The sequence below is a fragment of the Hyperolius riggenbachi genome, chromosome 4, assembly GCF_040937935.1.
Source record: "Hyperolius riggenbachi isolate aHypRig1 chromosome 4, aHypRig1.pri, whole genome shotgun sequence".
NCBI classification, from domain to species: Eukaryota; Metazoa; Chordata; class Amphibia; order Anura; family Hyperoliidae; genus Hyperolius; species Hyperolius riggenbachi.
The window spans coordinates 44,994,204-45,020,823 of record NC_090649.1 but is presented as its reverse complement, the minus strand read 5'-3'; the positions used below and the strand labels follow the sequence as shown (position 1 = coordinate 45,020,823).

General features: G+C 46.2%; 1 protein-coding gene across 1 annotated transcript in view; it reads left to right on the top strand.

Annotated features, from left to right (window-relative positions):
- Window positions 1–722: 722 nt before the first annotated feature.
- The window catches only part of LOC137570336 (cytochrome P450 2K1-like), a 48,151-nt gene continuing 22,253 nt past the window's right edge, over window positions 723–26,620 (top strand). Inside the window, exons 1-4 of the mRNA XM_068278982.1 lie at window positions 723–803; window positions 8,744–8,943; window positions 13,337–13,499; window positions 24,893–25,042. Coding sequence (XP_068135083.1) covers window positions 8,758–8,943; window positions 13,337–13,499; window positions 24,893–25,042 — 499 coding nt within the window. The 5' untranslated portion in view covers window positions 723–803; window positions 8,744–8,757. The remainder of the gene's footprint in view (window positions 804–8,743; window positions 8,944–13,336; window positions 13,500–24,892; window positions 25,043–26,620) is intronic.

Here is a 26,620-nt window from a genome sequence, read left to right as displayed (position 1 = left end):
TGCTATGCGTTAGCATCGCTTTGTAAATCAAGACCATTAAATGAACTGTATTCATCTGTCTGTCTCCTGCGGGCTGGCTGTGATTACCAGTCTTCCGAACATCACAACTCATACACAGAATGTGGGCATACCTCCCAACTTTTTGAGATGAGAAAAAGGGACACTTAAGCCACGCCCATGCCACACCCCTGATCATGCTCCTGTCACACCCCTAGTCACGCACACGATAAAAAATTTCATGAGAAAAAGATGTTGTTTTATAATTCAAACCACACGGGTCCTTTCTATCCTGGTTCATTTTCCTTCATATTAACATTTTAAAATTAGTAATATATCCATTTAAAGGATGGGAATAAAGTTTAGAGTCAATCAAACTCAATTTTTAGTAGAGAAATATATATATTTACATAGAAAGAGGGACAAAGTCCTGAAAGAGGGACAAATGAGGAGGAAAGAGGAACCGAGGGACAAGGCTCCCAAAGAGGGACTGTCTATCTGAAAAAGGGACAGTTGGGAGCTATGAATGTGGAGTGTGTAGCTGTAGTCACCTTGGATTCTCATTTTTACAGGCAAAACAGGTATGCTTCAGGAATTCCTCACGTCCAGTGAACGTTGGTACAGTGCAGGGGGGAGGAGTCAGTCCCAATGTTTTGACGTGTGCTGTCACACTATGGAATGTGCTGTGGAATGTCTGACCTATCACAAGCAGCCTAGAGGACAGACTCTGGTGAAGACATGCCAGCATGACACACTGTACAGGAGGAAGGAAGTGAAGCAAGAACAAGATACGCCAGGGCTTAACTGTAAGTTTTCTCTTACTTCCAAAGCTTAAAGCTTTTGTCTTTTTATTTTTTTAAACAATCTTTATTGATGAAAAATTCACATTACATCTGTATATCAACCACAAGATAAACAGGATATGCAAGTAGCGATGCACAGCAAGACATAAAAGGAACATGCTAGGATGTGATATATAAATAAATGACCACCTAGTTATATATCAGCAGTGGTGATGATTCCTTGAAGACTGCTTCGCCTTTGCTAATCTTCTTTATTACTTTTATGAAATCAGCACACAGCTACTGAAAACACCATGCATTATCGAGTCAGTATAAATGGACTTTTAAAAGCCTGTTCATGTTCTTTGCTAAGTAAATAAAAAAAAAAACAGCTTGTATCAGGTTTTCTTTTTCTTTATTGCCTTTGACATTAACATTATTGCACTTAAAGGGATACTTAAAGCGGAACCGAGATAAAAAACGAACTATAACTAGTAGCTTGTCTACATATCTTATCGATAGTTTAGATAGTTTACAGCAAATCTAGCTGCAAACAGCTTCAACAGAATGTGATTATTTATTCCTGTGATAGAATGAGGGCAGCCATGTTCTGTTTGTCACATTGTCACAGGCTGAGGGCTGGAGATGCTATCAGCTTGCCCGTGTGTAAATTCAGTCCCCTCTCCTCCTTCCTCCTCCCCTCTGCCTCTGAAATCAATGGCTAGTAACCTCCTCCTCCTCCTGCCCAGACTGAGCTCCCATAAGCCTTTGCTACAGTGCCAAGGCACTGTGAAAAGCTGTGGGTGAGGCTCAGGGCCGGGCCGAGGCATAGGCTGGAGAGGCTCCAGCCTCAGGGCGCAGTGTAAGAGGGGGCGCACAATTCATTCAGCTGTCATTCCTAATTGTATTTTAAGCAGAAAGAAATAAGAAAAGCGGATACATAGCAGTGATTGCAAGCCAGATTACTAGAGATTAAGGTGTTGGGGAGGTTGTGGGCCCTGTGGCCCTCTTAGTCTAATAGCAATCCGTGTGTAACAGCTGAGGTGGGAGGGATGGAGGGGCGCATTTTGGTGTCTCAGCATTGGGTGCTGGAGGACCTTGTCCTAGCTCTAGTGAGGCTTGTTTAGTTTATAGGGAATTAGAGTATTAAAATGACACTTTAAGTGATCTTAAAAAAGACAGTTTTACTTACCTGGGGCTTCCACCAGCCCCCTGCAGTCTCTCTGTGTCCGTGTCGGGACAAAACAATCCTCCGGTCCCCCACTGTGGCTCTGTTTCGTTTTCGGCGACTGAGTCTGTCACTGGCCACTGCGCCTGCACAGCCCTGGCTGCAGCATCCTCGTTTGCGCTCCAGTTGCTGGGAGCATCCTGTGCAAGCGCAGTATGAGAAAATCTCTACTGCACCTGCGCAGGACACAGTGGCCAGCAACAAGCTCAGTTGCTGAAAGTGAAACTGAGCTACAGCGGGAGCCTGGAGGATCGTTGAGTACAGGCACAGAGTTACTGCAGGGGACCGATAGAAGCTGCAGGTAAGTAAAACTGCCTTTAAAAAAAAAAAAACATTTAAAGGACCTCTGTCGCGAAAATCTTAAAAATTAAAATACATGTGAACATATATAAATAAGAAGTACATTTCTTCCAGAGCCATAAATTACTTTTCTTCTTTGTTGCTGTCACTTACAGTGAGAAGTAGAAATCTGACATTACCAACAGATTTTGGACTAGCCCATCTTCACATAAGTGGGTTCTTAGGGTTTCCTTTATTTTTAAAAGCACTTAGTGAATGGCAGTTGCTCCATCCAACTGCCAAAAAAAGTGTACAGTGAGCAGGGAGGCTGGACCAGCATCATTGTATAAATCCTTTTCAGGGAATGTCTTTAAAAAATGAAAGGCCACCATGCTGAGATTCCCTTATGGAGAGATGGACTAGCCCAAACCTGTTGGTAATGTCAGATTTCTGCTACTTACTGTAAGTGACAGCAACATAGGAGAAAAGTAATCATTTTACTCTGGAAGAAAGATACTTCTTAATTGTATGTGTTTTAAATTTTAAGATTTTTGCGACAGTTCCTCTTTAAGTATCCCTTTAATGGAACCATGAAGTGAGAGGTATATCACATGAAGTGAGAGGTATAGGGAAGCTGCCATATTAACTTTCTTTCAGGACCCGAGCCCACTAACGCAATTGAGTCCGCTTCTGTCCAATTTTCAGCATCTGTAACACTGATATGTAACTAAAAACTAGACACAACTGCGTTAGGGATCATTTCCCCTTGCAACGCAGGTAGCCATGGTGACGCACGACTCTGCGTTGCATCGCGATTACGCCAGAGGCGCTTGTGATCCTATTGATTTTTAATGCATATAACCATGCGCTGAATTTCCAAAAGCATGGCTAAAATTGCGCGGATGACAACGGGCCCTAAGTGGGCTCAGGTCCTTAAAGGGTACTTGAGGTGAGAAAGTTATGGCGCCTGATTCACTAACTGGTGCTAACCTAGTAGTTATCATGCCTAAATGCTTTGGACGTTCTAACTAGGTTGCTAAGTAGTGAGCATGCACCAAGTGAAATCAGATTGCGCGCAAAGTATCATGCGCAAAACTTTGTGTGCGCAAAGGTCAGTGCGCGTGAAATGTCGCACCGGGTGCAACGAAAACGGCGCACCTGCTGCGCCTATAAGGTCGCATTGGATGTGCCCTAAACGTCACATGGGTGCGACGTTTAGAGTGCATCCAATGCGACCTTATAGGCGCAGCGGGTGCGGCATTTTCGTTGTACCCGGTGCGACGTTTCGCGCACACCGGCCTTTGCGCATGCAAAGTTTTGCGCGTGATAATTTGCATGCGAGCGCTAATTAGCACATGGAAAGTTTGTTGAAGCGTGATAAGGGGCTTTTCACTAGCGTGCTAACAGTTAGCACCGCGTTGTGAATCAAGCCCATGGAGGCTGACATTTTTATTTCTTTTTAAACAAACCAGTTATCCTGCAGCCTGGCTGGTCTATTTGGCTGCAGTAGTGTCTGAATCCCACCAGAAACAAGCATGTGGATAAACTTGTCAGATCTGACAATATTGTAAGAAAAACCTAATATGCTGCATGCTTGTTCAGGGTCTATGGCTATAAGTATTAGAGGCAGAGGATCAGCAAGATAAAATAGTAACTGGTATTGCTTAAAAGGAAATAAACATGGCAGCCTCCATCAGAGCCATGACAAGGTCCTCCAGCACCCAAGACTGAGACACCAAAGTGCGCCCCTCCATCCCTCCCACCCCAGCCGTCACACACTGATTGCTATTAGACTTAAGCTGGCCACTAGCGGTCCAATTTCTAGCGAAAAATCGTTTGAGCGATCAGAAATTCTGATCGGAAGTGAAATATTGTAATACATCGTTCACTACACCATCAACAAACCAATTTTTGCTTCCTATCTATCACAACCAACAAGAAAATCCACATTTTGGTTCAACGAAAATTCATTCAGACGATATTTTTTTCACTCTTTCATAATAGATTGTGTCCACCAATAGGGATTATTTACAACCAATCCGATCAGAATTTCTGATCGCTCAAACGATTTTTCGCTAGACATTTGACCGTTAGTGGCCACCGGTGGCCACTAACGGTCCAATATCTAGCAAAAGATTGTTCGAGTGATCAAAATTGTGATCGGATTGGTTGTAAATAATCTCAGTTGATGGGCAGAATTGATTACAAATGATTATAAAATTATTCGTCCAATTGGATATTTTTCAAACCAAAATTTGGATTTTCTTGTTGGTTGTGATAGATAAGAAGCAAATATTGGTTTATTGATGGTGTAGAGAACGATTTTTCGTTAGAAATTGGACAGTTAGTGGCCACCTTAAGAGGGGCCCCTCCCCCAACATCTTAATCTCTAGTTATCTGGCTTGTAGTCACTGCCATGTATCCTCTTTTCTTATTAATAGCTGAGTTGTGCGCCCCCTCCTACACTGTGCCCTGAGGTTGGAGCCTCTCCCGCCTCTGCCTCGGCCTAGCCCTGGTCTCCATATAACTCTCACCTCCAGTACACTTTAAATAATGTAAATTGCCTGGCTGTACTGGTGATACTCTGTCTCTAATGGCTTATGCACACCATGCAATTTTCCCGTCAGATTGACTGATCGATCCATCATTTCCAGCATGTGTGTTCTGCTTCCAATGGAAAGAGATTGATTTTGTGCAGTACCGATCGATCAATCCATTTTTCTATCAAAAGCAGATAGGACATGCTGGAAATTATTGATCAGTCAATGTGATGGGAATATTGCATGGTGCCTATGGCCCTTCGTACTTTTAGCCATATACTCTAAACAAACATGCAGATGTTTGATTGAAGTTTGGCTAGATTTGCCGCAAGCTTTTTTCTGGTGTGATACAGACCCTACTGCAGCCAAAAAGATTAGCCAGATAGCCACATGTATCTCATCATGTTACATGTCAGTTCTCGTATACTTTAAAGGATACCCAAGGTGAACTAAATGAATTAGCTTTACTTACCCAGGGTTTCTTTCAGCCCCTAGTGGCCACGTTTGTCCCTTTGTTTGGCCGTGGCTGGTCGGCGTCTTCTGCGCATGTGTATGGTTGCACGTGCCGACATTACCGGCTGTGTACTGCACCTGCACAGTAGTACCGCAGAAGATTTCAGCAAGGCTTGGTGTACAGAGGCTCCAGAGTAGAATAAAAACCTTTAAAAACCATCTAAAAGAGGCAAACAGGAGTATAACTCAATGGGTCTAGATGCAGAAGTGAGCGCCTCTGTTTACACAGAGGCGCTCACTTCTGCATCTAGACCCATTGAGTTATACTCCTGTTTGCCTGATGAAGCAGGACCACACCTGCGAAACGCGTTGCACTAAGTGGAGTTCAATAAAATATTTTTGTATTGATATATTGTGACTCAATTGAGTTTTATATTTTTGAGGGAGGTAAGTCCACTTGAACATCCCCCTCTTTTAGATGGTTTTTAAACGTTTTTATTCTACTCTGGCGCCTCTGTACACCAAGCCTTGCTGAAATCTTGAGTTCACCCTCGGTGGAGGGGTGCTACCCCGTTTCCTATCTACAGAGAGCGACATCTTAAAAACCTGAGTGGGGTCAGGTTCTAATACTCCCCACCTGCACTTGAAGTGGTTGCCTATGGGTAACCCATGTTTGTGAGTATATCTAAATATTTTGCTTTTAACCACAACCAACTTAACAATACTACACCATATCGGGCTCTCGATTTCTCTTTGTTCTTCCAAACAGTACCGCAGAAGGCACAGTAAGCTCTTGATGATGTGGGCGTGGGCACACATGGGTCGGGAGCATGCCCGTGCATGTGCAGAAGGTGCAGGTGCAGTACACTCACGATGATGTGGATATGGTCGCCACATGGGAAGGGAAATGCCCACACATGTGCAGGAGGCACAGGTGCAGTACACCCCCGATGATGTAGGCACCATCGCCACATGGGGCATGAACAGGGATGAGCTCCGGATCAAATTCGGATGAAAGAACCAAATGAGTTTCATTCGGATTTCATCCTCTAATTAGTGCAGCTAAGCGGGTGGGTGCGGAGGGGTTTAACTTACCCAGCAGCCTTCTTCTTTAACCCGGCCCACCGTGCATCCCACTCTGCGTTACAAGCCGCGTCACGTGACTACTACACTTCCTCCTTCAAACCGGAAAGAGGAAGTGTTTGTAGTCACATGACTGCGGCTTGGAACATATCGTGGGGCCCGGGTTAAAGAAGAAGGCTGCTGGGTAAGTTTAGGCTCCCCGCACACACCCGCTTAGGTGCACTAATTAGAGGATGAAATCCAAATGAAACTCATTCAGATTTCATCCGAATTTGGTCCAGAGCTCATCCTTGGGCGTGAGCATATAACCACATGCGCAGAAGACGCAAGTGCAGTACACCCCTGCACACGTGCATAGGGCAGCAGCACAACTGCACACGTGCATGGGGCAGCAGCACAACTGCAAACATGCATGGGGCAACAGCACAACTGCACACGTGCATGGGGCAGCAGCACAACTGCACACGTGCATGGGGCAGCAGCACACCTGCACACGTGCATAGGGCAGCAGCAAACCTGCACACGTGCATAGGGCAGAAGCACACCTGCACACGTGCATGGGGCAGCAGCACACCTGCACACGTGCATGGGGCAGCAGCACACCTGCACATGTGCATGGGGCAGCAGCACACCTGCACACGTGCATAGGGCAGCAGCACACCTGCACACATGCATGGGGCAGCAGCACACCTGCACACGTGCATGGGGCAGCAGCACACCTGCACACGTGCATGGGGCAGCAGCACACCTGCACACGTGCATGGGGCAGCAGCACACCTGCACACGTGCATAGGGCAGCAGCACACCTGCACACGTGCATGGGGCAGCAGCACACCTGCACACGTGCATGGGGCAGCAGTACACCTGCACGCGTGCATAGGGCAGCAGCACACCTGCACGCGTGCATAGGGCAGCAGCACACCTGCACACGTGCATAGGGCAGCAGCACACCTGCACACGTGCATAGGGCAGCAGCACACCTGCACACGTACATAGGGCAACAGCACACCTGCACACGTGCATAGGGCAGCAGCACACCTGCACACGTGCATAGGGCAGCAGCACACCTGCACACGTGCAGACGGCGCGAGCGCATAAATGCATGCACAGAAGGAGCAGGTGCAGTACCCCCCCCCCCCCCCCTGATGATGTAGGTACGGCCATACATGGGGCAGGAGCAGGTTTCAATAGTATAATAAGGCCACAACAGAGCTTTTTCAACCCCAGTCAAAATGTTATCTTTAACTTAAGCCCGATATTGCACATCATTGCTTAAAGTGGGCCCAAATTAAAAATACAAGATTTCAGAAATACTGTAAAATCTATTTTCTAAATTATAATAATAAATAGCAGCCTTTTTTCAACTGCATGATGACAAATATAAAATATTTTACATTTATTGAAGGAACCCCTCTCTTCCTTTCATATTGCTGGGATTTTTCCGGCAAACTGGTGGAGGAGATAAAAAAAACAAAAACAAAACACAGGCTGCTACCGATGATGTCACAGGGGAGGTGATCTCAGCTTGTGTGGGATTTCACATAGACGAGGCCCCTGTGAGGGAGGGTAGCTGATGACAAACACACCCATGATCTAAAACCTCCTACTAAGCTCAGAAGTAATGACTGCCTCCTGTATAACACTAGTTATGAAAAGAGAAGTGTGAAAAGCATGCACTGAAATGCTCATAGGCTTGAAGGAGTGTTTACTTATCTTTGTATGTGTCAGAGTGGTGCAACTAAATATTTTAAATTTAAAAAAAAATTGGTTTGGGTCGGCTTTAACGGGATAGAAGCCCAGAGCTGTGGCGAGGGACAGACGTGACCACTAGGGGCTGCAAGAAATTGGTAAGCACAAGGTAAGTAAAGGTAATTCATTTAATTAATCTTGGATATCCTTTAAGCAAAGATATTTGCAGAAAACTGAATGCGTCCTAGTGGGCAGCACGGTGGCGTAGTGGTTAGCTCTCTCGCCTTGCAGCACTGGGTCCCTGGTTCGAATCCCAGCCAGGGCACTATCTGCAAAGAGTTTGTATGTTCTCTCCGTGTCTGTGTGGGTTTCCTCCGGGCACTCTGGTTTCCTCCCACATTCCAAAAACATACAGATAAGTTAATTGGCTCCCCTAAAAAAAAAAAAAAAAAAATTGGCCCTAGACTACAGTACTTACACTACATAATATAGACATATGGCAATGGTAGGGATTAGATTGTGAGCTCCTTTGAGGGACAGTTAGCGACAAGACATTATATATATACACTGTACAGCGCTGCATAATATGTCGGTGCTATATAAATAATAATAATAATAATGATCATAAAAGTACATTTGCTCTGCCTCTGAGGCTTTGGCATATAGTAATGTATCAGTGTTTCTCATTTCAGACTCTAATACAGCCATGTTCCTGTGGGATCCCACCACAATACTCCTGGCCATCATCCTAGGCTTCATTGTCATAAAATTCTTCCACAATCCAAAACAACGTGGAAGTGACAGCCGGTTTCCCCCCGGGCCAAAGGCTTTGCCCATCATCGGGAATATTCACATCCTGGACCTGAAAAGACCCCACAAATCACTCATGCAGGTGAGTAACACATTGGGCTGGATTCCCTGAGATTCCCCAGAGATTAGAAGTCATTCTGTAAGCCTGGACTAAAGCTTTAAAAAGTTTTAATCATTTAAGAGGTTAAATGAACATCGCTGGCCTGGGTCATATCAGAAGGTAGCTGTAAGGTTAGTAAATCAGAAGTTGTATAAATAAAATCTTGCTGCGGTCCCTGGGGCGGTTCCAGTAACACTGGGGCCCCCGGGAAACATTAACCTGTCCTCCTTGACAAACCTTACCTCCCCTTTCATAAAGTGGGTAGAGGCCCATTGGTGCTGCCAAAGTTCCCCCCAGGGCCCCGGAGCTTTGTGATGGAGGAGTGGACGAGGATTCCAGAGGCAATTAGTGAAGCTCTAATGAACTCCTTGCTCAAGAGAGTTAAAGTGACCATGAGATGGGTCCACAGAAATAAAACATACATACCTGGGGCTTCCTCCAGCCCCCTCCAGCCTGATCGCTCCCATGCCGTCCTCTTCTGTCTTCCTGTTTACCTGCAATTCACCACAGTAAGTCCTTTGGTCCAGGGCCAACTGCGTATGCACGGCCACGAGCGCGCTCCCGCTGCATTCACATCGGCGGGAGTGCTCTGCGCCTGCACAGGTGCAAAATGCTCCCAGAGGCGGAAGCAAGATGGGAGCGCGCCTGGCTGGACTGCACATGCGCCAACTGGCCCTGACTGATGGATTTTCCAGGGCCAGTAACGGGCGAACAGGCAGTCAGAAGAGGATGGCGTAGGAGCGATCAGTGCAGAGGGGGCTGGAGGAAGGGGCACAAAAAGTATAAATCCGACCTCACAAAAATGTGATAGCTGACAAGCAAAGTGTTCACTTCCCACTGACAGCTCTATGTAAAGTAAATGGGTGTGGGGGGGGAGCACTTTTATGTAGGAGTTCCAATACTATGCAAAAAGTTTCACAATGCATAAAAAGCCAAAACAATACAGAAACAGTAGCATTATGGAGCATGGAGTTCATTATAGCTCTATGCAACAAGCATAACAATGCCTGAGGGTGATGCCGATAGTTGTCTTTTAATGACTGCAGACGTTGGCAGCAGATCACACAAAAGCATATAGTATGTATAGGGAAGGGCCCTCCTGTAGGATAATGGCAGGCAGATTACACTAATCCACACCTTGAGTCTCCACTGAATCACTCAGAAGGGAGGAAGAGATGACAGGTTGTTTGCTGAGCCACAGTCAAACAATGAAAGAGTCAAACAATGAAAGTCATCAGGTTTTTCTTTTCTTTTTTATGTGTGTCTGTGTGTTTATTTTATTTTTTTTAACCCTTGAGTAGCAGCTGTCTGTGGTCCCTTAACCTCCCTGGTGTTTAGCGTGTAATTGTGATGAGCAGAAAAAAGAAGATCAAAGCAGCATGCCCATCACCATCATGGCCATGCCTGGACTTTTTGCTGCTAGAAGCAAACTTGTGAAGATGCCCTCCCATCCCTATCCCAACACCCCCCCCCCCCCCCCCGATTTTGAATGATTGCACAGCACCTGAGAATTTTAGTTGCCCCTAGTATAGATAGCCAATATTGTTGCCTCGGTATAACTAGCTAATATAGTTGCCCCCAGTATAGGTAGACAATATTGTTGCCCCCTGAATAGGTAGCCAGTATAGTTGCCCTAGTATAAATAGCTAGTATAGTTGCCCTCAGTATAGGTAGTTAGTATAGTTGCCCCAGTGTAGGTAGTATAGTTGCTCCAGTATAGGTAGCTAGTATAGCTGCCCCAGTATAGGTAGTATAGTTGCCCCGGTATAGGTAGTGTAGTTGCCCCAGTATAGGTTAGCGAGGCTCCCCTGCATCCCCTCCCATTACGGCCACAGCTTACCTTTTTAGGTAGCCAGTATAGTTGCCCCAGTATAACTAGCTAGTATAGTTGACCCCAGTATAGGTAGTTAGTATAGTTGCCCCAGTATAGGTAGTATAGTTGCCCAGTTTAGGTAGCTAGTATAGTTGTCCCAGTATAGGTAGTATAGTTGCCCCAGTATAGGTAGCTAGTATAGTTGCCCCCAGTATAGGTAGTACAGTTGCCCCAGTATAGGAAGTATAGTTGCCCCAATATAGATAGCTAGTATAGTTGCCCCCAGTATAGGTAGTATAGTTGCCCAGTTTAGGTAGCTAGTATAGTTGTCCCAGTATAGGTAGTATAGTTGCCCCAGTATAGGTAGCTTGTATAGTTTCCCCCAGTATAGGTAGTACAGTTGCCCCAGTAAAGGAAGTATAGTTGCCCCAATATAGATAGCTAGTATAGTTGCCCCCAGTATAGGTTGTATAGTTGCCCCAATATAGCTAGCTAGTATAGTTGCCCCCAGTATAGGTAGTATAGTTGCCCAGTTTAGGTAGCTAGTATAGTTGTCCCAGTATAGGTAGTATAGTTGCCCCAGTATAGGTAGCTAGTATAGTTGCCCCCAGTATAGGTAGTATAGTTGCCCCAGTATAGGTAGCTAGTATAGTTGCCCCCAGTATAGGTAGTACAGTTGCCCCAGTATAGGAAGTATAGTTGCCCCAATATAGATAGCTAGTATAGTTGCCCCCAGTATAGGTAGTATAGTTGCCCCTATATAGCTAGCTAGTATAGTTGCCCCCAGTATAGGTAGTATAGTTGCCCCAATATTGCTAGCTAGTATAGTTGCTCCAGTATAGGTTAGCGAGGTTCCCCTGCCCCCCCCCCCCCCCTTACCTTTTTAAAGCAAGCAGCGGCCGACCTCCTGCAGCAGGACAGTAATTCTTCCAGTATACGCGCTGCTGTGGGAGCCACGGCGGGTCATGCGGCTCTGTGGACTACAAGAAGGACAGGTCCCTCGCCTGTCCCGGTGAGCCTGACCTGCTGCAGGAGGAGGCCGCCGCTTGCTTCAAGAAGGTAAGCGGTGGCCAGGAGAGTGCCAGGAGCAAGGGGGTGGATGGGATGCCAGCTGACGCGTGACACAGCCTGAGGAACGGGGTCACCTGGCGTCATGGGTGGGACAGCCCTGATGCTGTCCAAGAGGTTCCCTAGCCTATAGGTTTCCCCAGCAGGGATAAGCGTCTGTAAACAGCTCATGGATCTCAGCTTTCAAGGTCTGGAAGCAGATAAATACATGTTCTCCTCATATTAAAATAAATTATCCAAACACATACATTAAAGGGAACCTAAATTGAGAGGGATATGGAGGTTTACTTTTAAACAATAACTGTTGCCTGGCAGGCTGTGGCTGAAAGTATTAAAGACACAAGATCAGCAGAAGAGTCAGGCAACTGGTGTTATCTTAAAAGGAAAAATCCACATCCTTCTCAGTTTAGGTTCCCGTTAAATAATAATTTAAAGGACCAACAATTAAAATACCTATATGTGCATACATATAAGGACCCTTCCATACTTTGTCAATTGCAATGGCCAATATCAGCACGGTGGCCTTTATTGCAAGCTGGGAAAGCCGATGCAATCGTGCAAGGGTGCTCGGTTGGCTTGTGCGATAGGAAAAGTGGCTGCAGAGGTCCATTTTTATAGTCATATATCTGCACTAACTCACCAGCACACCCCCTTTATCAAGGCATGTGGTTCCACATGCCTTGATAAAGGGGGACCCTGCGTGGCCTCCGAAACAATTGTTGGAAAATCGTGGATGCACAATAAAGGTGTGCTTTAAGTGGTGGTGTGCTGGTGAGTTCGTGCAGATATATTGGAAACGTGGTACTGCCTATACCACTTCACCAAGCACCCCAAGAATTGGAGATTGGATGGTGTGCCTGCTTCATTTGGAGAGACATTTTTATAGTCAGTGTGTTGCTAAGATCTGTTTACTCATTGCCTTCCATGCAGTGCTTCAGCCTCCGTTTCCATTGCGCTGGACTCCGCTGTCTGGAAAATCACTCAATAGGCTAACATTGGATACGTTAGGACCCATTCTGTTACGATCCGCTAAAGGACCATTTTTTAGTGCCAGTGTGAACCGGGCCTTAGAGATTGAAGACACTTCCACTTACTGTGGTTGGAAATATGATAACAGGCAGTGATTAACGAAAAAATGCCAATATTCTTTCTGCATTCATTTTTGCAAAAATATTGTAATTGTATGGCGAAAATGCCTTCAAAAATCATTTTGCAACAAGTTTTTGATTATTCATGCTAAAAAAAACCCACTTTTTTGCAAATTTTTGTTTCAGAAAAAAACATTTGTTTTCTTTGACCATGTTGTGAAAATACAATGACATTTCACAAATATTTTATCGAAATTGAAAATAGCAATTCGATGCGAAAATTACTTTGGCGAAAATTTGAAAGCAACACTGATAACAGGGCAGGTCTGGGCATGTCAGAGGTGGTTGTACAGAAGCATTGTATTGGAGTCTGTGATGTAATTTAGATATAACTCTTTCTTTCCAGCTCTCCAAGAAATATGGACCACTGTTCAGCATACAAATAGGGACAAAGAAGATTGTTGTACTCTGTGGCTATGAGATGGTAAAAGAGGCTCTCATCACCCATGCAGAAGAATTTTCTGAAAGGCCAAAGATTCCAATTTTCCAAGACTTTTTAAAGGGATACGGTAAGGTCATGCGTCCATCTACTCTGTTATTGTGCACCAGTGTAACCAGTCCTTAAAGAGAATCTGTATTGTTAAAATCGCACAAAAGTAAACATACCAGTGCGTTAGGGGACATCTCCTATTACCCTCTGACACAATTTTGCCACTCCTCGCCACATTAAAAGTAGTCAAAAACAGTTTTAAAAAGTTTGTTTATAAACAAACAAAATGGCCACCAAAACCGGAAGTTGGTTGATGTACAGTATGTCCACACATAGAAAATACATCCATACACAAGCAGGCTGTATACAGCTTTCCTTTTGAATCTCAAAAGATCATTTGTGTGTTTACCTTTTGTCCCCTGCAGCTCTCATCCACTGAATAGTGACAGGCTGATCGTTTCTTCTTGCAGACAGCTCTGCCCTGTGTCTGTAATTCCTCAGTATGTGTCAGCCAGCTCCTTTCACAGCCTAACAGAGGAGGATTTTTATCCAGCTCTCTTCTGATATCAGAGATCAGAGATGCTGCTGGCTTATGTAAATAACACACACACGGGAGTGTGCATAGAGGGGCCGGGAGGGGGGGCGTGTATAGCAGATCACACTGAAGAACTTGGCAGCCTTCCAGACACAGGGCGACAAGTCCGACAGGGGAAAGATACATTGATTTATTACAGAGACGGTGATAGTAGAAAGTGCTGCAGTAAGCCAGAGCACATTAGAATAGGTTTAGGAACTTGTAGGATGGTAGAAAACAGGATGACATTTTTGTTACAGAGTCTCTTTAACATGTTACTCAGGACACAGACATAGGGATATCCTGCAGTCAGTCTGATGAAGCTCAAATCGAATTGACTTTTAAAGGGAGGGTTCACGTAAAAAAAAAATACTAATCCACTTACCTGGGGCTTCCTCCAGCCTGTGGCAGGCAGGACGTGCCCTTGACGCCGCTCCAGAGGCTCCCAGTCTTCTCCGGTGGCGCACCCGACCTGGCTAGGCCGGCTTCCAGGTCGGGCTCTTGTGCGCTCCAACGTGCGTCTCACTTGGTCGGATCTCATCGGATGTCCTCCAGGCTGTACTGCGCAGGCGCAGAACTTCTGCGCCTGGATCTTTCCTTTAATATCTGATTTTATTTGTATTATTAGATGTGCTCTGGTGTTCTTGATAAACTTTTTGGTGAAACCACTCACCAGAGAGGTTTTTTCTTTAACACCATATTTTTTTGGACTATGAGATGCTCCGGATTATAAGACACACCTAAGTTTAGAGGGCAAAAACCAGGAGAAAAAAAATATATATACTAAACCTGGTGCGTCTATGGTCCAGGGGTGTCTTGTAGATATTCTCCCCAACTTATTGTGTCATCCGCCCATTCCCCTTGTGTCCTCCTCCTGTCCTCCTGACCCCCTTTGTGTCCTCTAATGTCCCCCTTGGTGGCCTCCTAATGTCCTCCTTGTTGGCCTCCTCCTGTTCCCCTCAGTGTCCCCTGTGTCCTCATGTTGCTGCCGCTAATTACATTTATGCAGGGGGACAATGCAGGACACCGGGGACAGTACAGGGGGTCCACAAAATTGTGGCGGGTTGGTGGTTTGTATCAGCGGGCGATCGTATGTCTAGAACTTCCTTTATTCAGATTAGAGGACACAGGGGCATTTTCTTCCCACCTTTGGGGTAGAAAAAGTGAGTCTTATAGTCTAAATGCAGTATATACTGAAATGTTCTTGAAAACTGCTGCCATGTTTAAAGTGAACCAGAGACGAAGCACCCTCATGTATTTTACCATATATATTAGTGGGAACATTAGAGAACACACCTACCCTGCTGTCTGTTTCATTTTGTAACTTTAAAGAACAAGTGACACCCATGCTAACCTAGAAATAAAAAAACAAATATATAAGTAGATTAATACTACTTCTACTTATATAACAGATGTAGGGCTTGATTCACAAAGCGGTGCTAACCTACTTAGCACGTCTAAAGTCTTAAGGCGCGCTAACCAGGGTGCTAAGTAGGTTAGCACCGTTTTTCTCAATTGAGAAATCCGGTGCTAACCTACTTAGCACCCTGGTTAGCACGTCTAAAGACTTTAGACGTGCTAAGTAGGTTAGCACCGCTTTGTGAATCAAGCCCGTATTGTGCTATCCACGTAATGAATCCTGTGAATTTTATAAAGGAAAAGCAGAAAATCCTATTCTAGGCAGTGGCCATTTTGCCAAGCTAATGCTGATATCATATCCTTCCTGACTCTTGTTTTCCCCCCTCCCTTCTCTTGCTCATTGTGTATTCATTAGCTGCCCTCCTCCCAGAGTCTTCAGAAACTTCCACTGAGGTGTAGAGGTGTATACTAGGAACTGCACTGTCTTTTTTCTATTTACACATCCAATCACTGAATCACCTCAGCCTTGCTTGTAAACACAAGTGATCAGAGGGTGTTTCTGATAAGCAGCTAGTCAGGGATATACCTGGAAGAGGAGCAATATATTATAAATAAAAAGAACTCCCAGCATTCAACTCTTTGGCACTGACTACTAAAGGGCCAGTGCTCCTAAGGTATGTGATAACTCCAAATCATAACAGCAGAAAAAGTTTTGAACGTTCTGAATGCAGGATTAGTGTAACGATTGAGGAATTATTTCCGTGGTCAGCGCACAAGATGCGCGCTGACACTGCGGAAATCCTCCACAAGCGTATAAAATAACAGAACCCAGCTGTGGTGCAATGCACCTGTAGAGGGGAATTCCCACCAGCAGATGGAGCTGTGGAGTGCAGAGGAACACAGCCTCTGTACTGCCACAGATGCCAGATAGGAATTGTACGAAGGGCAGCAATACAGGCCAGGATAGGCCCCAAGTGAAAGAGAGTGAGCACAGAGACAGAATGTATGTATGTCCACCAATCTAGTCCCCACCTGGCGACGGTGGACACACAACAGCAAAAACCAAGTGGGAAGGCAATCGCAAGAATGGCAATTGCTAGCAGTGACACAAGACCGAGTAAAGACAGAGCATAGGTTTAGTAAGAAAGACACAGCAAACAATAATGATCAGAACACCAAGGAAAATAACAAAAGCACTCGCTAAGCGCGGTCGCCGCACGAGAAGCGCAACAGAGACAAAACACGCTAATGGTGCGGTCTCCGCACGAGAAGCGCAACAGAGACAAAACACGCCAACCCTAACTAACCAATGTAGCATGAAAATGAATAGAGATTCGCTGGCGAACAGTTCACCACCATCTCTAATGCTCAGTCGGGGATTTTATCAGGGCTGATAGGAAGCAAGCTGAACAGTTAAAAATAAAACAGAAAGTGGGGTAGGTGTTTTCTCTAATGTCCCCACTGATATATATGTGGTAAAATACATGAGGGTGCTTTGTCTCTGGTTCACTTTAAGACCTGAAAGCATTCTATAAAAAGCACAAATCCAAAATATGCACTAATACCCATAAACCACCAATCAATGGCATTTTCCACATACTGGGTGGGATGTTATAGGTAGTCAAGCTGTGGATTGGCTGCAGGGGTGGGAGGGATGAAGGGGCGCACTTTGGTGTTGCAGCATTGGGTGCTGGAGGACCTAGTCCCGGCTCTGAATAACAGCAATACCATGACTCATTCAAAGGGATGAGATGAGAGCTTACAGGGAACAGATGGATGAAACATAAAGCAAAGGGAGGGGTGTAACTGTAACTCATGGGGTCCGCAATGCTTGCACCTCTTTTCCCATCTCTCTTTGTTAACCCATTTGAGGGGGTCTGTAACTATAACTGAGGCCGATGGACAACAGAGAACGCAGATTGCATACACTCAGTAGCAAGCAGAATTCTGAAGGCAAAAGTGTCTGACAGTATCTTTTAAAATCTCATTACATCATCCTTACATCACAGTTTTGGGTGGATTCTGGGAGTTAAAATTAAGCGTCCAATCAGAATATGACTTAGAGTCCAAGCTTTTAATGGTTAATGGGGTTTTGCCCTCATGTGTCTTACATTGGCTTTGACATTTATGAAGCTTTGACAACCCCCCCTTGTCTGGTGGTTCGATGATAGACTCATCTATTTTCAGTGGCGTAGCTAAGGAGCTGTGGGCCCCAATGCAAGTTTTACAATGGGGCCCCCAAGCATTCTAAACATAACAATTGATACAGCACACCAAAATCTGCCAATGACAACTACAGTGTCAGAGGTGCAAGAAGGGGATAGGGAACAGTTTGTTAATGATTACCACTATTCAAAATACTGTATCTATAGAAGTGATTATTATTAGTGTTGATCGAACACCCAGATGTTCGGGTTAGCTCGGCCGAACATCGTCCAGATGTTCGGTATATTCGGCCGAACACCGAACCCTATTGAAGCCTATGGGGACCCGAATCATGGGGGGCCGCAGAGCTGGAGGGATAGCGGGCAGGAAGGGGGTATTTGGCCTATCGGCGGGGAGGGGAGACGGACCCTCCTAGTGTTGGGCGAACACCTAGATGTTTGGGTTCGCGAACGTTCGCCGAACATCGCCGCGATGTTCGGGTGTTCGCGCCGAACTCCGAACATAATGGAAGTCAATGGGGACCCGAACTTTCGTGCTTTGTAAAGCTTCCTTACATGCTACATACCCCAAATTAGCAGGGTATGTGCACCTTGGGAGTGGGTACAAGGGGAAAAAAAATATTTGAAAAAGAGCTTATAGTTTTTGAGAAAATTGATTGTAAAGTTTCAAAGGAAAAACTGTCTTTTAAATGTGGAAAATGTCATGTTTCTTTGCACAGGTAACATGCTTTTTGTCGCCATGCAGTCATAAATGTAATAAAGAGAAGAGGTTCCAGGAAAAGGGACCGGTAACGCTAACCCAGCAGCAGCAGCACACGTGATGGAACAGGAGCAGGCGCAGGAGGAGAAGGCCATGCTTTTTGAGACACAACAACCCAGGCCTTGCATGAGGACAAGAAGCGTGCGGATAGCATGCTTTTTACCGCCATGCAGTCATAAATGTAATAAAGATAAGAGGTTCAATAAACAGGGACCGGGCGTCAACGCTAACCCAGCAGCAGCAGACGTGATGGAACAGGAGGAGGCGCAGGAGGAGAAGGCCACGCTTTCAGGTGCAACTCAGGCCTTGCATGAGGACAAAAAAATGTGTGCGCAAAGCAATGCAATGAGTAGTTTTCAGGACACAATGGGCTATTCGGAGGAGCTATTCCCACCCCCACAATCTTCTACCTGTGAAAGGTCAATGGAACAGCCACAAATGTTGTGCCCGGATTCACAACCTTTTTCTGTGGAAAATGCACCTCGCACTGAAATGCAAGGCGAGGCCGAGGATGAACATGACGTCAACAACTCAACATGACGCAAAATGGGGGCGGAACAGAAAGCTGCTTTCAATGTTTTGAAGGCCTTAATTGCCTCCGGTGGCCAGTTAGATGCATCATTCATCACACCCAAATCCCAGAGCAATGTGTGCAGAAATGTGAATCGCAGGAGGTGTACCGAGATCATCTGGACAAGTGACCAAGTGACCAAGTGACAAGTGACCAAGTGACAAGTGACAAAGTAAAAAGTGACAAAGTGACCAGTGACAAAGTGACAAAGTGACAAAATGACAAAGTGACAAAATGACAAAGTGACAAGTGACAAAGTGACACGTGACAAGTGACAAAGTGACAAGTGACAAAGTGACAAGTGACAAAGTGACAAAATGACAAAGTGACAAGTGACAAAGTGACAAGTGACAAAGTGACAAAATGACAAAGTGACAAAGTGACCAGTGACAAAGTGACAACTGAGAGGTTGTTCTTGGGAGCTCCACTGCACTCAGTCACATATGAGGAGAGGTCTCGTCGGGACTGCTGATCCTCCTCAGCTTGCTCAAAGCCTTGAGGGTTCCTAAAGATCCTCTGCTTGGAGTTCGCCGGGGTTCAGCTTGGTATCGGGGTCGGCGGCGTCCTCCTCACTCCAACGTGGCAGATCTTCTGTTGAAGGAAAAAAAACAAACATTGTTAAAAGTCCAGTACCGCTTCTGAAGGACTCACCAAGAGATGCAGGAGCGCTTCAATCTAGCGCACCATCGCTCACTGGGTGATGTCCCTCCCTACGCGCTGGAATTCTACGCTGCACATGCTAGCACGCTTTTGCGCAGTGCCGAGGCGCATTCCAGCAGCTAGCTACCAAGCTTCTGTGGATCTGATTGGGCCACCATGTTGGATCTCTGCCAAGTCCTCCAAAATTTTGAGCAATCCATGTTGCGTGACTGAGCAGTGACAACTCTACAGTCAGCATTACAATACCACTGCTGTGTTTACTGAAGAAATCAATGTTGAAGATGGAAACCGCTGGCATGATGCAAGTGGGGGATTCTGAAGATGAAAACGATCAGCGTGATGATACCAACATCAGGCAACCTGCCTCAGGAAACGCTGGTCCCAGCTATGACAAAGAACAGGACGAGGAACAGCTGGAGTTGGAGCAGGAATTGGATGCCCCCACTGCCGAGGGACAGAGCGGTGCACGTTGGACTTCCACAATTTAGCGGGAATGGACAGCAGAAGAGGAAGAAAGTGATGCTGGTGACGAATATGGTGCATCACAACAATCACAACGCTCACAAGAACATGAAGACAGAGGAGTCTGGCAGGACTCTCTGGCACACATGGCTCAATTCATGCTAGACTGCATTGAACGCGGCCCGCGCATTATTCACTATTCATTATTATTCATTATTCTGGAATCTGGACAACACCAATTACTGGGTTTATACCCAGTTTATACAAACACAATGTTAAAAAACTGATTGAAGAAAGTGTCAGACAGGTCAAAAATGGAACAATTCCAGCAGGTCCTTGAGGATGGAGACTTTAGAGAGGAGATTGACATCCTCCTCCTTCTCTAGCCAGTTGTACGCCGACAGACTGACTTCAGCAAACCCAGGAGGACCAGGAGGGCAGCAAAGAACACAAGCTGCTGCTAGTGCCCAAAAGGGAATGGTATTGGCAGTGTCCTTGGAGTGGGAACATTTTCTGACACCCATGCAGCAGCCCACAGAAGCAATCGGGCAGTTCCACGTCCTCCAACACCAATCGCCTGGAGAAGATGGTCAAGGTCCAGGACTACATGTCAGATGGCGTAGCTGTGTTGAACAATCCATCTGCAGACAGACGATGAGTGTGACAGGCAGCACAGAAGGACCATGGCAACTCACTCATAGTACCACAGTTTGATAGTGCTGCCCAAAAAATTATATGGATCCGTGGACCCAGGCACTGCGGGCAGTACTGGGAAGTGGGAAAGCAGATTTTAGTACTTAAACACACGATACAACATGTTTTCCAGGGTCGGACTCTGAGGCACATACAGATGGTCCCGATCATCATCCTCATCATACAACTCTTCTCCTGAGTCTGACCCACCCACCACCTCTGCCACCCCAACATCCCCAGACACAGACCCCTCATCGTCCTCAACATTAACTTGGGATGCTGGCCTGAGCCAGACCTCCTCCTCCACATCAGGCCCCATCATCTCCTCAATGACAGCCCTCATTAATCGCTCTGGCGACGGACCGATGGACACAACGTTTTCCTCCGGGGAGGGCTGCTGCTGAGCACTGGCTGCTGGGGTGGATGTTATAGCTTGCGTGGGGTGTTGGCTGTTGCTGTTGTTGGGAGTGCTGCTCACAGCGGAGGTCTCTGAGGAACTCATGGTGAGCTCATATAGTGGTTGGCGGTGAGTGGAGTATTACTGATCCCAGCAATATACACACTGACTGGCAGAGTACGCAATGCTATATAGTCTGGCTGAGCGGTGTACACAGAGTGGCAGTACACACAATGCTATATAGTCTGGCTGAGCGGTGTACACAGAGTGGCAGTACACACAATGCTATATAGTCTGGCTGAGCGGTGTACAAAGAGTGGCAGTACACACAATGCTATATAGTCTGGCTGAGCGGTGTACACAGAGTGGCAGTACACACAATGCTATATAGTCTGGCTGAGCGGTGTACACAGAGTGGTAGTACACACAATGCTATATAGTCTGGCTGAGCGGTATACACAGAGTGGCAGTACACACAATGCTATATAGTCTGGCTGAGCCGTGTACACAGAGTGGCAGTAAACAATGCTATATAGTCTGGCTGAGCGGTATACACAGAGTGGCAATACACACAATGCTATATAGTCTGGCTGAGCCGTGTACACAGAGTGGCAGTACACACAATGCTATATAGTCAGGCTGAGCCGTGTACACAGAGTGGCAGTAAACAATGCTATATAGTCTGGCTGAGCGGTATACACAGAGTGGCAGTACACACAATGCTATATAGTCTGGCTGAGCCGTGTACACAGAGTGGCAGTACACACAATGCTATATAGTCTGGCTGAGCGGTGTACACAGAGTGGCAGTACACACAATGCTATATAGTCTGGCTGAGCGGTGTACACAGAGTGGCAGTACACACAATGCTATATAGTCTGGCTGAGCGGTGTACACAGAGTGGCAGTGCACACAATGCTATATAGTCTGGCTGAGCGGTGTACACAGAGTGGCAGTACACACAATGCTATATAGTCTGGCTGAGCCGTGTACACAGAGTGGCAGTAAACAATGCTATATAGTCTGGCTGAGCGGTATACACAGAGTGGCAATACACACAATGCTATATAGTCTGGCTGAGCCGTGTACACAGAGTGGCAGTACACACAATGCTATATAGTCTGGCTGAGCGGTGTACACAGAGTGGCAGTAAACACAATGCTATATATAGCGTGGCTGAGCGAGGAACACAGTGGCAGTACACACAATGCTATATAGTCTGTCTGAGCGGTGTACACAGAGTGGCAGTAAACACAATGCTATATATAGTGTGGCTGAGCGAGGTACACAGTGGCAGTAAACAATGCTATATATAGTGTGGCTGAGCGAGCGGTGTACTACTGTTCCCAGCAGCGACACACAATGACTGGGGGGGACCCTGGCTAGCGTGGCTGGAGAGCGAACTACCCTGCCTGCCTACCCAAAGCTAAACCCACAGACAAATGGCGGAGATATGACGTGGTTCGGGTATTTATTTACCCGAACCACGTGACCCGTTCGGCCAATCAGAGCGCGTTCGGGGTCCGAACCACGTGACCCGTTCGTCCAATCACAGCGCTAGCCGAACGTTCGGGGAACGTTCGGCCATGCGCTCTTAGTTCGGCCATGTGGCCGAACGGTTTGGCCGAGCACCATCAGGTGTTCGGCCGAACTCGAACATCACCCGAACAGGGTGATGTTCTGCAGAACCCGAACAGTGGCGAACACCGTTCGCCCAACACTATCCCCTCCCTCACCTGGGTCCCCAGACCTCCGCTCCCCTCCAGCTTTAAAAAGTTAAGTAGCATCCGCAACTATTAAGAGGTAACGGGCGGGGATCACTCACCTCTTCCGCGTTCCAGCGCGCACTCCACTGACGTCACTTCCTGCAATGCCGTCCACTTACAATACAGTGAGCGGCATTGCAGGAAGTGACGTCAGTGGAACGCACGCTGTAACCGGATTAGGTGAGTGATCCCCAGCGCTGCGTAATATGTTGGCGCTTTATAAATACAATAAATAAATAAATAATAAATACATAATAAGACCCCTGCACCACTTTATCACTTTTTTTGAGCCCCATCTGTTAGAAGTCAAGTGTGCCCACAACAACCAATCTGGGAAACGGACCTGTGTAACCGAGACAGGTGGGTAGGGTGAACAGAAAATGTCCTGGAGGGAAACAAAAACACAGACAACAGGAGCCCCGATAGTGCAGATAGTCACAACAATGGACAATAGAAGTAGGGGTACTCACAAAGGAAGGTCGCAAGGGCACAACCAACCACTATAGGCAGGTGGAGATGCACAAACCTGACTCCACTCGAGTGTCCATTCAAACTGGAGGCAGTCACTCTCTTGGTGCAAAAGGTTCTAGATGGTTGTGGGGGATGTATCAGCCACCTGACCAAATAGAATTCTCCTCCTTTTACCACACATTGTGGACGTGCCCGGCTGTGGCAGGCTTTTGGAACCATATGTATTTCATATGCTCAGGTCTCTTCCATAGACAACTGACTCCTTCTCCCCTCAATGCGTTACTCAATATTAATCTAACAGCACTCTCACACAAGGAGAATCTCTTGATGACCAAAATGGTTACAACCATGAGAATACAAATAGCTCAAGCGTGGCTTTCCAAAACTTTCTCTTGGGACAAAGTTATTCAAAGGATCAATGACATCTGCCTCAATGAATACCTCACAGACTCTCTGAAAGAAGACCCCTCACACTTCTTGGACATTTGGAAACCATGGCTTGACTCACATTATGGCCAACACATGGCAAAGTATATAAAGTCACAATAACTCTAGGACGATGCGAATATTCTCCAGATGCACCGAACTTTTGCTCACCTCTCTGGATACACAGACCACAATTGTATGATATATTTGGTAAAATCAGTCAACTTGACAACACTTTTTACTAACCCTCACACCTGTGCACCAACTAACTCAACTAATGTTCTCTAACTAACCGAGTAACAACCTTTGTCACTTCTTTTCTAAGGTATTCTCATAAGAATATCACCCTTTCATATATACTTTAGGATAATGTTATTTTTACTGCTACGATTAAAATCTGACTAAGTGGAAACACCCTATGTTCATATTGCATCCACATTTGTCATACCCCAACTCTATCTGCTATCATCAATATGTAGCGTGTATAAGGAGTTACTGTGGATTGCCATTACTGTTCACTTTTGTCATTGTTATTTTGGCTTTCTAATAAAATTGAATTGAGAGTAAAAAAGAATTCTCCTCCTGAGGGAAGGTAGGTAGCACAAAGTGGGGAAAAGAGGCTCCCAGAATATGGTAAAACTGCGTAAAAAACAGCTAAAATGTAAAAAAAAAAAATGAGGTACCTTACCTCAAGGATGACAAAATTCAAATGGTAAACAACAAACTTTAATATGCACAACAAAGTAAATTGTTTACTATTCGAATTTGTCATCCTTGAGGTAAGCTACCTTAATTTTTTTCTTTTTAGCTGTATTTAACGTTGATTTATCATACACTGGGTAACAGAGGAAGGATAAGAAGCTCACCACAGCTCTGCCCCTCCCCTCCCCCCACACACACCGTGTGGTTTCAGAGGCCACCCCCTCTTATGATAGGATTCAGTAAGCTATGGTGGCCTGACTAGATGCTGGCTTTCGGCTCCCCCTGCCCCCACCAGCAGTGTAGCTATATGTACACATCAGCAGGATCTATTCAGATGTTTCCCACTACAGAGATAAGTATCTAACTTTTAATCACTTCAGGCACTCTTTAATGTCAAATTGTTTATGAACTAGTAGATGCAAAGTGATACACATTTTTGTTTTGTTTTTTACTTCTTCCCAAATAGGCATAATATTTGCCCACGGCGACAACTGGAAAACAATGAGACGTTTCACTCTTACAACATTACGAGATTTTGGAATGGGGAAGGCTTCTTTAGAAGACAAGATACACGAAGAATGCGGCCACTTACTAGATCTATTTAAATCACATGAAGGTTTGTTAGATGCACATAGCACTGGTCACGGGGCAGCTGAGTAATGTGACTTTTGTCAAGCTTGACTAGAATGTAAGCTGGTGAGAACTGGTGTTGATTTGACCATAAAAATTAAAGGGGGATCAGACATGTAGAGAGGACCGGATTTACATCACAGAAGCCTATAAGCACACATGTTCTGGCACCCCACACTTCATCCTCCACCAGCCTGCAAACCCCCACCAAACCACACCAGACATGTACTGGCTGGCTCCAATGTCACTTCTTCCTTACTTCTCCTGTCTGGCATAGGTAGCCGCACTGGTGCCCTTAAAGGGACTCCGAGCTCACCCAAAAAAAGAAAGTTGTACTCACCAGGGGCTTTCTCCAGCCCAGTGCTGGTCGGGAGGTCCCACGCCGGCGTCCTGGCTCCTCTCCTTCTCCCCGCTCCGGAATGGCTGACAGGCCGCAGCCCGGGCGACACTCGGTAGAGTGTCGGGCTGCAGCTTCCGCGTATGATGCGGCTGACGTCACACGCCGGCCGCCTCGCGTCATCACGGCGGCCGGCGTGAAAGTACTGCGCATGCGCGATTAAAGCGCGCATGCGCAGTACTTTCACGCCGGCCGCCGTGATGACGCGAGGCGGCCGGCGTGTGACGTAATCCGTGTCATACGCGGAAGGAGCAGCCCGACACTCGGGCGAGTGTCGCCCGGGCTGCGGCCTGTCAGCCATTCCGGAGCGGGGAGAAGAGCCAGGACGCCGTCTTGGGACCTCCCGACCAGCACTGGGCCGGAGAAAGCCCCAGGAGAGTACAACTTTCATTTTTTTTAGGAGCTCGGAGTCACTTTAATACTGAGTGTACCTCTGACTACCTAATACTAAGTAGCAGTGCTGCTCAGATACCCCTTTTCAAAATCCGAATTGAATTCGGATCCGGATACCCAGATATCCGGATCCAATTCGGATATCCGAATCCGAACTTTTTGGTAGAATCGGATATCCGAACCCAATATCTGGGATATCCGGTCGGATTCGGATAACCAGATAGAATACCGGAAGTGGCCTTTAAATCAATCAATCTCTCTCTCTCTCTCTCTCTCTCTCTCTCTCTCTCTCTCTATCTCTCTCTCTCTCTATCTCTCTCTCTCTCTCTCTCTCCAAACTGAATTCTGACCTGAAAACCTTTTGCTCAGATATCAAAACTAAGTATCCAACCAGATATCCGGATTTCAGATAGGTATCCAAATTAACTCGGATATAACTATTCGGATTTTAACAGATATCCGGAATCCGAATCCGGGTTCGGATAGCTGAAAAAGTTCGGATTATCTGGGAAGTTCGGATACCTGAATATTGGATGAGCACCACTGCTAAGTAGCTAGAGGTGCCCCCAGGTATTAAGTAGCTAGAGGTGCCCCTGAGTGAAGGGAGATCTTCTCTGTAGAAAGCCGAGAGCTGGGTGAGTAGCCTCTTATTTATGCTCTACTTGGGACCTTGCATAGGGAAGGAGGGAGGGAAGCACTCAAGGAGGAGAGTGAGCTGCCTTTCCATCATCAGGTGTCTGTAGGCACGAGCCTACAGTGCCTTAGGGTAAATCC